Source organism: Mustelus asterias, chromosome 16 (assembly GCF_964213995.1).
Source record: "Mustelus asterias chromosome 16, sMusAst1.hap1.1, whole genome shotgun sequence".
Lineage (NCBI taxonomy): Eukaryota > Metazoa > Chordata > Chondrichthyes > Carcharhiniformes > Triakidae > Mustelus > Mustelus asterias.
In genome coordinates this window covers 40,661,804-40,673,361 of record NC_135816.1, presented here as the reverse complement: position 1 = coordinate 40,673,361, position 11,558 = coordinate 40,661,804, and the positions used below count along the sequence as shown (strand labels likewise).

Sequence of the window (11,558 nt, the reverse complement as noted above, 5' to 3'; positions counted from 1 at the left end):
TGTGATGTCTCACCTACCCAGTTAAACACAAAGGCTCTAAGTGAAGATGCCAGCCGAGTCCATCTCTAAACAATTCCGCTATCTAGAATCCACTTCATTAGCCTGAAAGGTCATTTTAAAAGTGCTACTCTCTTCCATTTTCAAGATTTACACCATTATCTTCCTTGCGACAATACACACACAAAAAACACCCAGATCTAAGTGATAAGAAGATATTGATTTTGTAAACATGATTCTTACAGTCAACCCATACCAGAACATAAAAGAGCAGAAGTAGGAACGGCCCGCTCCGCCAAACAATACAATTCGGAGACTGTGTTGTCGCCATTCCGATGTGCAGGTAAAGGAAAACATTTCCAGATGTTATATAATTAAATTGTATATGTACATCAATGTGCACATAGAGACGGATATGTGAAACTGGAAAATTACCTCCAGAAGCCTTCAAGCCTATTATCAACAGTTTAGTCCCTTGTTGGGGTGGAACTACAAAAATGACATTTTCTTTCTATCTGGTCAGCTTCCATTTTAACCGTATTGGAAGTGGCACCTTTCACAACCCGCTAAAGATCAGCTTGTATATAATGTACGGGAATCTCATCGCTGAGGAACCTACAGAGCTACCAGAAACAATGTGCAGACAGATGAGGAGATTTCAACCGCAGGACTAAAACACCGCCGGCAGAGCACGTTATGGAGACTTTGAGAAGAAGGAATGCAGTCGCTACTTTTCACTTGCGTTCTGTCTCTTATGGGCGCCCTCTCTGCGAAAATAAACACACACACGCAGACACAAATGTAAGGTTAGGGTGAGCGAATGGTGAGGGGGAAAAATACTCCCTTCTTGTTGCAAATGACCTTCTGATCAGAGCAGCAGCAACCCCTCTAGCTCCCCCGATTGCTGCTGAAGTTCCGGGGCCATGCAGTACGTTGCCCTGACGTACTGGGGATCGTGTCGGACGCAGGAGAACGTAATGTCGTGAGACGAGTCGCTTTCTCTTCTCTCACCATCGATTGTGCCAAGGTGGCAGCACTCTGATCAGGCCCTTCCTAATAAACTGCACTTCACTGTTCGGCCATCATAGTTCTGACAGGTAATCACACCTAGATCTGCAAAGTCTGCGAGCAGGAAAGCTGCAGGGTAAGGTCGCAGTACTCCTGTTCATTATTTTAATGGTCTTTTTTCTGCATGTCAAGTGGGCATTGTACATTTCCTTCATTTTTTTAAAAGGCAGCTACATTGTCAATAATATTGCTGGCTCAGTTTTGGGTTGCAAAGCTCCCATCCTATTGGTGGAAGGAGCTCTGCTTTAATGAAACGCCTGTCAGGGCTTTAGTATCAATATGTTGTGCTAAGATTAACAAACTATCAATGGAAGAAAATAAAAATATCATACTGCATTTTAGAAAATAAAGGTTTAAATCATTTTTGAGGGTAATTTGTTGGACTTAAAAGCTAATTCTTATCATACTTTGATTGCAGATGTTAATAGAGTATATTTTGTAAAACATGCAGACAGCAGGTTAATTCCTGATGTCTAAAACCTTAGTCATGTTTTTGCTTTGGCTTCACTTCTGGCGTTTAATTGCGAAATTACCCATCTTCCTAACTCTTTATGACTAAAACCGCAATCTAATCGCAATCTATTAAAGTGCCCCTTTTGTGTAAATAAAATAAATGATCACTAACCCATGGGCCTTCTTCATTAAGGTACTTCAAGATTTGTATCAGCAGTTGACAGGCGCAAAATCACTAACCCTGTTTATGTGAAAAATCTGACGCCTGACAACTTTTGGAAATGTTTAGAACCGGATATAAATTTGTTGCAACTGATGTACTGGTTTTGGTTGGAAGTATTAATGCAGTGAACGAGTTAGACAAACGAAGAGCGGGAAATGTGTTGCATTTTGGAGCCCAGCAGCGGCGCTCAGCATTCTCCTTCTGTGCGTTGCCGTAAGATTTAAACAGACAGATGTTGTAGAGACACTTGCCTGTAAAGACACAAGTATCTGCATAGTCAACTCGGGTGACACTGCTGATTAAGAAAACACTAAACCACAACAGGCCTATTTACTTTCGTAAACGCATTCTGATTGCTTTTGGTATCGGTCACAATTTCACATGCTCTATTTTTTTAATCTTACAACTGGGCGAGGGTTTATTAACATCAGCAGAAACAGACACCAATGAAAATGGTTGGGACCTCGATGTGATTAACAGTAAAATTCAGTCCTTGCAGTCACTCGTGAACATGATGGTGTTTCAGCAGGTGAGGTGACTGAGTGAATCCCTTCCCACACACGGAGCAGGTGAATGGCCTGTCCCCAGTGTGAATTCGCTGGAGCTTTACCAGGTTGGATGATTGACTGAATCCCTTGCCACAATCAGAGCAGGTAAATGGTCTCTCCCCGGTGTGAACTCGCTGGTGTCTCAGCAAGGTGGATGGCCTTTCTCCAGTGTGACTTCGCTGGTGTTCTAGCAGGTTGAATGACTGAGTAAATCCCTTCCCACACTCGGAGCAGATGAATGGCCTCTCCCTATTATGAATTCTCTGGTGTTTCAGCAGGTAGGATGAATCAGTGAATCCCTTCCCACAATCATAACCAACGTGTTGGTTTCTGCCGCTACTCCAAAAATGTCCCATGTTAACTTGTCTCTTGACAAAGATTAGAAGATTAGAAGATTAGAAACCCTACAGTGCAGAAGGAGGCCATTCGGCCCATCGAGTCTGCACCGACCACAATCCCACCCAGGCCCTCCCCCCACATATTTTACCCGCTAATCCCTCTAACCTATGCATCCCAGGACTCTAAGGGACAATTTTTAACCTGGCCAATCAACCTAACCCGCACATCTTTGGACTGATGCGCTTTCGTCGCGTATGAGCTTCTGTCACGCGTCAGTGGCAAACCATGAGACATTTGCCTGGAGATACAACCATACGAAAAGCAACTCCCCAAGCTATATGACTTGCTCAAGTAGTTTCAAGATGTAAAGGGCGTAATGTATAATGTTTATATCTTTATGTCTTTTCTTTAGACTGTTCGAACTAAAGTGCACATGTGCTTTAAAAACGCACTGCAATAGCATTCTGTTTGAGAAATCTACCTTTATAAAACTCCAGTAGAAAAAAATATTCGCTGCTGATTCTTTGAGGGACTAATATGAGGAGTCGCTCATAGAAATTACTTACCAAACCTTAAGCCTAATAATTGGTGCTTTAAGGAAGTGAAACAAGTTCATTTTAAAACATTTGAAAGTAGCATGGCTTTTCATTGGCCTGTTTGGAAGCAAATCGAGGAAAATACTGAATACAGTTTTCGATATCTTGCAGATAATCCATTTTGAAAAATATCATACACTTTTCAAATGGGCTATTCATTGTGATAAATAACTTTCTGTCCAATTTATGTCCCAATATTCGACTGGTAGGCATACAAAACTTTCACCAGTTACCCTGAAGTTGCTGTAAAATATTGAAAACAACCCGTGCATCTTTTGTAATAAAAGCAAAATACTGCGGACGCTGAAAATCTGAAATAAAATCAGAAAGTGCTGGAAATACCCAGCAGGTCTGTTGGCATCTGAGGAGAGAGAAACAGATATAACGTTTGGAGAGCAATAGGACTGAGTATCGAATATGGCTGAGTATTTCCAGCACTTTCTGTTTTTATGTCATCATTTTATTAAGTCGGGGTAACTACATTGGGGTTAGATGTTGTTTGTACATAAAATCATTGGCGGAGCGCTCATGATAAGAGGGACCTTCAATAGAGCTACAAAAACATGGTTTTAAAACAGTGAAACACATCATTTTTCTCAACCTTTTCGGACCCTGAGGAACATTAACATTTTGACCGAAGGAATAACTCATATTTATCCAAGCGATAATTCTGACTTAATTGCCTTTAACACTGTAAAATCTGCACTCATTGCTCGCTCCCTGCAGGATATAAAACTGAAATTTCTCCATCAGAGTCAATTTTACTGAATGATAAAAAGAAAAACACCCCTAGTGAAGAATAACCGTTTTTCAATGCAGCGTACTCCTTGCTTGAAGCCAATGTTATCCCAAGAATTTACAGTAACACGTTATTGGCATTAAAGTGGCATTGTCTGACCTGAAATGGTTTGGGCACGTACTTTTATCTGACTGATTGAGTGAAACAAAAGTTCTGGACGATGGCGGGAGGTTGCTATTGTGATAATACTTTGGCCATTGCCAAATTCTGGCTTTAATTCATTGACTGAAGTCAAGTGAACAATCTAAGGATTTAAAACGTGGCAAATTAAATCATTTTAATATTAACATTTTGAGTGACTAAATTGTTTTTAAAAGAGTGAAAGTTTCCATTGATCGTCGATATTGCCCACTAACGATCAACCGCGGTTTAAGATTTAAGTTTATTAAGTACGAATGCTATTTATGTTACCTGAAATAAAGAAATTGGTTATAAAAAAGTTTGAATTGAAATATTTTACATTACTTAAATATCTGAGTTTGAATAATTCGTTTCCGCTCGTTTCAGCAAAATTATTCCTAATGTTCAGCGAATCTCTTCGCGGGTTATTTTTTAAAGCACCTTTCCCACTTGAATCTGATGTGAATTAAAACCAAGGATTTATTCTGTGGGTAAAATTGAGAATGTGAACTGTAACGTGGAGATCAGATTTTTCGAAAGCCCCATTCGAAAGCGTTAATTGTTGCTTATTAACTGGGAGTTTTTGCGTTTTCAGAAGTTTATTCTGCCAGACATCGCGATCGTTTGGTTTTCAAACCGGTTCCCTTCCCTACCTAGTTTCCAATCACATTAGCACGTTAATTAAAACTTCAAGATCATACGAACATACGGAAGTGACAGCCAGAAAAAAATTCCATCTGGTCCACCAATCCTGCCCCACACAATCGGGACACCTGAACCATTATGATCAGAAAACCATTACCCGTCAGCAAGCATGTTACCTCCTGGGATGAATGTGAAATGCAATGTTTTATTAAAAGTAGAGACCTCAGTTACCTGAAATAAGAAAAAAGTTTATCGTTTTTAACATATTAAAATACCTAATCTGAAACTATGCAACATAGATTACCGCCTGTGCTGTGACTTTACTTGCCATAGTCAACTATAGCGAACAAAACCCTCGCTCATCTCACAAGAGTAAATGACTCTTGTACTTTTTCTAAACATAATATTATTATGGCTGCTGAACTGATCACATAAAATGTCCAATCGCATAATATAAACCTAGGTTTATTTGTGGAACTTCACGTCCGTCGTAGAAAATAAAATTGATAAACGCAGCGTTCCGTGCGCATTTGGATTCCGTGTGAGCTACGAATATATAGATTATGATGAACTAACGATTACATACACGGCTGTTTCTATTGCTTTTAATCACAAACATACTTAATCGAAAATATGTGCCTAGTTATTGATCCCCTTGTGAAGGTTTTATAATGTGTCAATTTTTCTTTGAGTTTCAAACTGTTAGGATCATTTCTAGGAGCATTTCGTGAAATACAGATGATGTTGCGTATTGTATTAATCTTGAACATATTGAGAAAGCGATGGCTTCCAGTAAGTAGAACATATTTGAAGAAATAACATAAAAGTTAAGTTTGTGATCGATCAGATACGTTTATGAACGATCAGATAGAATATGTAAAGATTTATATTGTAGCGGTTTGAAAACATTTGAAACCCGAAACTACTCTTGTTACGTTTCCTTTTACCCAGCAACATGCAGACATTACTAAAGGGCTCACAATACAGTTTTGTATTATCAAGCTTTTCTTCAGTCATATTTTTGTAGCATCATTAGTAACATGTCGATCATTTTCCTGTCCCTCATGATATTCATCTTCAATCAAAATTGATGGTAGAAAATGCAATTTGCTTGGAACATGGGATAACTATTCAAATATGCTAAATATAATTATTGCACGTTGACATCCAGTTTTGTGAAAATAAATACGCAATGTAGCAGCAATCGTTTACTGCAATGCCATTTCATATAAAATATTGACATTTTTTCAGAGAAAGGTACACATTTCAGCAATTATGTGGAAAGGTTACACATTATTGTGAAGATAATGTAACTTCGAGGTGATTATCTATATTTCCCTCATTTAAATCCATCTGATTTACAGTAAAAGGGAACATTTCAAACTTACCATTTGAATTTTCTTGATTGCTTTCCAATTTCTGGTAAAAAAAAACGTCTGTTGGCGTAACTGGGTTTGAGATATGCAAAATGATATTTAATGTGCAAAACAAAACAGCGACTAGATGAAGTGTCACCTCAGCACATGAAGTGCCACTGATTTATTTACTATGTTTGTAGTCGCTTTATGCATTTGCTAGGAAATGCAGCCATTTTGCTGATCAACTGCTGTTATTGATATGCCCTGTAACAACACAAGTTGCATGATGTCTGTTTGGGTGTTTATTGTTTCAACATTTGTTGAGCCTGGACGTTTATCAATTAAAATTGGCTTGATTGTCAGGTGATAAAATGCAAAATTAGCATATTATGATATTAATGAGTGTGTGGGGGGGGGGGGGAGGAGGTTTTCAGTAGCATTGAGCTGGGGTGGCAAAATTGCAATGATTAAGGGATGCTTATTGTCATGCAATGGGGTCCAACCAAATGCTGTCCCATCACTTTCTTTCTCCCCCCCCCCCCCCCCCCCCATTATCTGGTGTGCAATGTCTCACTTTGTCGAGGGCAGACATCAGCTGCTTTGCTGCGATACTTGAGCAGTTGGGAGGCAGAGCGGGGAAGTAGAGGGAGGAGGGGGGGAGCTTTTGTAAGGGGGCTGCTGATTGGCGGGTGGCGGGGGGTTATGGCGGCCTCCGCCAACGAGGGCGGCTCTAACAAAATGTCTCCTCCCTTGCTGCAGTCTCGCGAGGTCGCCGGCTGCTGGGAGTTTGGAAGAAGGCTACCATCATGGCGGATAGAGACAGTGGCAGCGAGCAAGGGGCGGTCAGCTCGGGCTTGCAGCAGCTGCAGCAGGAGACGCAGGAACTGGCCTCCAAGCGGGTGGACATCCAGAACAAGCGCTTCTACCTGGACGTCAAGCAGAATGTCAAGGGCCGCTTCCTGAAGATAGCGGAGGTGGGCGCGGGGGGCAATAAAAGTCGCCTAACTCTCTCCATGTCTGTTGCTGTGGAGTTCCGCGACTACCTGGGCGATTTCATCGAGCACTACGCGCAGCTGGGCCCCAGCAACCCGGACATGCAGACGGACGAGCCGCGGCGGGCGCTGAAAAGTGAGTTCTTGGTGCGGGAGAACCGCAAATATTACATGGATTTAAAAGAGAACCAGCGGGGCCGGTTCCTACGGATCCGCCAGACCGTGAACCGGGGACATGGCCTTGGCTCGCAGGGTCAGACTATCGCCCTCCCCGCTCAGGGGCTGATTGAATTTCGCGACGCGCTCGCTAAACTAATCGACGACTACGGCATCGAAGAGGAACCCACTGAGCTGCCCGAAGGGACATCTCTCACTGTGGACAACAAGCGATTTTTCTTTGACGTTGGGTCAAACAAGTATGGCGTTTTTATGAGAGTAAGTGAGGTGAAACCATCGTACCGCAATTCCATCACGATACCGTACAAAGTGTGGGCCAAGTTTGGAAATACTTTCAGTAAATACGCAGAGGAGATGAAGAAAATACAGGAGAGACAGCGGGAGAAAAGATCTGAACAGCAGGAAGAAGCTCCCGGAGATGATGGGGAGGAAGACTGATAAAACTGTAATAAAACACTTCCTGTAAAACTGTAACTGTTTAACTACGAGGGAGCACCACCCACCAAACCTCCACAACTGACAGTTCGACTTGTCACCCATCGCTGGATGTTCGTCCACTTATCAACCGTGTAAACCGTAAGCAGCTGCTAAGTAATAACATTATGAACTGTGTTTCCTACTTGATAAACAAAAACTGAGTGTTTATTTCCCTAATTAACCAAGACTTTTGTACACGTTCAAGCTATTAAAAGTGTTTGCAATCGTCAGATAATATGCTGAATTATAATGAAATAAGTCCTTTTCATGTGAGCTAACATTTGACTTAGCACAAAATGAGAGATATTTTAGAAGAACACGTAAATAATATTTTTAGTTTTCTCATTTTGTTACCAAATTTCAAACATTATACGGAGGTTATAGTATATTTGACACCCTATATACCTGTGATTAGAGATGTGTATATATGAGGGCTAGGCATGCTGTGTGTCTGAGCTTTGTTAAATGTAATGCAGAAGTCTGTAGAGTTAAAAGGTACATAGGTTTATTCATGCAAGGTAAAACTATTAAGAAGTGCTCTCTTTTATACAATATGCATTGCATCTGGACCTTAAACATATAAAACTGGTCAGTGGAACTTCTGTGAACATGAAGCAAATTATTAAAAAAGGCATTTAAATGAACTGCAAAGTCGTTTGATTTTTACAGACAAATGTTAACCTATGATTAACAAAGCAAGTAGCACATTTTAAGTTAGGTTATGATGATTTTGCTCTTAACTGTGAATGTGAGTTACTGGTATTTAATGTATTTAGATTAGTTGTCAAATTATATGCATTCTATCAGATGGTACATAATTAACAATTGATAGGGAACTTTTAATGTGAGTGCATTCATGTAGCAAGCTATTGCCTGAATTACTGTTACCTGTAAAGAGAGGAAATTGCATTTATTTACTTTGTAGGGGGAAGGGGGTCATAATATTAAGTGGGAATCTGAGTGAGTGACGTGTCAATGACAACATTTTATGGGGGCCATCTCTTCCAGATTACATTTCCTGTTTGGTTAATATCATATTTTAGAACATTCTAAAGGCACAGATTATTCTGCACTTTATAATATCACAGTATTAACACTATATTCATAATTTGATTTGTTTTCTTTTTGTCATACAACCTATAAAAATGTTTTACGTCTTACTGGTTGCTAGTGACTGTTGCGTTCATGTGGATTATCTGTTGCTGGCAGGTTGAAAGTATTACATACATTTTAGGTCACTAATCACTGTAAAGGTCTTGTTTTGTTCTTTCTGGGATTTTCCCAGTTTTCTTTCTGTAGTTCTTCAGTCAGTTGTGACCTTGTTATTTGGGATTATGTAGAGATAAAATTCCTTGTTATATAGTTTAGACTATTTGGCTTTTGTGTGGTTTGTTTATAGAATTCTACAACCATTGTGGTAAAGTTTTCAGAACTATGCTTTCCCGTCGTCAGTAAAGCAAGGGCTGCTTTGATCTAAACATGTGTAAACAATAATTCCTGGCTCAAGTCATTTAAATCAGAGCCTCACTTTGCATAAGAAGTGTTTTAATTCCTTGTACAGTAAAATGTATACATGAGGTACTAAATATTACTGTTAAGCACATTCATACTTCATTGTTTAGTGGAAAAGTTTAGCCGTTTGTGCTAGGCATTTCTTAATAGTTGTGAACCTAGATATTTCTCATCTACTATTTGAGGGTTTCCAAGATTCGGTGCAAATGACAATGTAACATTAAGGAATTTTTATTGTAACATTTGATGCTTTTTTTTGTATTTTTTTATAATGCTGAGTTTAACAGCCATTGCCAGTACTTGCCCTGCCAGTTGCCTTTTACTACTTGCAAAAACAATTAGGTGCTACTGTAATCTGAGTGGTTATATTCATGTAGCACAAAATTTCAGCAGTGGAGTTATAACTAGTGTGAAACTGGGCAATAAATATCACTAACCCTATCACTGTTCAATTGTAATTATACAGATCAATATATTAGAAGTATTGAATATCAGATATATTTACACAGTTTCCTGTAAAAAAAAAAAGTTTATATTACATCCAATATATAGAATAGGCAATTGTTTTAGAACAAAGTTTAATCAGCTTTCCAAATTTGCTGATGACTCTTCACCACCCTCCCACCCCCCACCGTCACTTCCACTCCCATGGTTTGTCTTAACAAGTCATGCAGAATCTGATTTGTCCAATACTACTGCTAAAGTAATCCAACTTACAAAATAACATTTCACACAGGTAGAGTCTTCATTTGAAAACAAAATTATAGCAGGACAAGATCGGTAAATGCAATCAAATGTAATTTTACTTGATTTTAACCAAGAATGTATAAGAGGTTAATAACTAGAAATGTAAACTATACATTTCACACACATCCAATGATAAATTACTTATTTCATGAAAGTACATTATTGAATGATTTACAGACTATACAGCAATTGTTGTGGCAGCCCTTGTTTTAAGTAGTGACCTGAAACCTGCCCCACCTCCACTCATATATTGTACATGATTTTGAATTTGTGTGCTTGCCAGTTTGCTTCAAGTGCCAGCAGCTTTGCAGTGCAGCAGTTCGAAGATTCATTGGCTTTAATCAGACCAGCAGATACTGGCTTCAATGATATTTACTGAAAGCCATTCTGCCTTGTCTGAATTTTACCATATTCTCAATGATAATGAACCTCAAATGTGGCTATTTTCATGCAAGGAGTGGCAACTAATATGGCTCAAAAATACTCCACAAAATAACTCTTCTCCGATTTGAATCTGTGCAGAATTTTAGAGTAGGACTGTCTATTTGAAAACACAACCTTACGTTTTGCAGTACATTTGACTTGCAGCCAAGCAGTTAGAGTTGGCCTGAATTGTGCATAAAAGTTGAGTAGAAGCCTGCTGCGATAATAGCCATCATTTTGCAAGGTGCCACAGATTTAAAAGGTGTCGTGATTAAATTTAGTAGATGAGTGATGTGCAATAACTGGGATTTTTAAATATTTGTACTTTTTCTTTCTGCCCCATTATCCTCTGCAAGCCTGACTGTACACTAGTTAAAGTTCTAACATTTGAATTGGTAAATTCCAATCTTTATCAACTTCTTTGAAGCAAGGCACTTTTAGTATCAAAAAAAAGCTTGTGCATTAAGAAATGCATTTTTGGCAAGGAGTCAAATTTGGAATTAATTTACTGTTTACAGTATGTGAGTAGGAACCAATTAAAAGAAAACCAAAAATAGTATGCTAGTAAGTTTCTTTGCTTTAAGTTTAAAGTCTCAGTTTGTAAAACTTGCTAAGTGTCAAAATGTGATACCATTATTACCTTTCCAGTCTGTTTCAAAACTTTTACCTAAAATATTTGACTGATTTACTGCCATTTACTATCAATTAAGCATGGTGCTGATTTAATTTTTAATTGTCAGAAATGAAGTTAATTTTAGAAGTTTTAGAAATATTTTTTGTTGTATTTTCACAATCCTAATAAATTCCTTTTGAGAATCTTTCGTGGTAGACTATTTTGTTGGAATGTACTTTTTAAAATGCAAATGGCTTGCAGATTTTTTTGAGATTATCCAAATAAAGATAGAAATAGCACAACATTGACATTTGCTGGCCATATACACTTGCAAGCTTCCCATTGCATCATAATGTAATTTATATAGTTTGGTAGCATAGAGAAAATTCCCAAATTCAAATTTTACAAGACGTTTTGTAGCAGTATTATTATAGTCTTAAAGATTGAGTAACTTATTAATTCTAGATAGTG

At 38.7% G+C, this 11,558-nt stretch overlaps 1 protein-coding gene across 1 annotated transcript; it reads left to right on the top strand.

Annotated features, from left to right (window-relative positions):
- The first annotated feature begins 1,002 nt into the window (after positions 1–1,002).
- LOC144505127 (transcriptional activator protein Pur-alpha-like) lies at positions 1,003–11,286 on the top strand. Its single transcript, XM_078231016.1, has 2 exons — positions 1,003–1,141; positions 6,906–11,286. The coding sequence occupies exon 2, from the start codon at positions 6,953–6,955 to the stop codon at positions 7,751–7,753; it is 801 nt and encodes a 266-aa protein (XP_078087142.1). The 5' UTR covers positions 1,003–1,141; positions 6,906–6,952; the 3' UTR covers positions 7,754–11,286.
- The last annotated feature ends 272 nt before the right edge of the window (positions 11,287–11,558 follow it).

Coding starts and splice junctions, on each gene's coding strand:
- LOC144505127 (XM_078231016.1), top strand. CDS start 6,953: ATGGCGGATAGAGACAGTGGCAGCGAGCAAGGGGCGGTCAGCTCGGGC.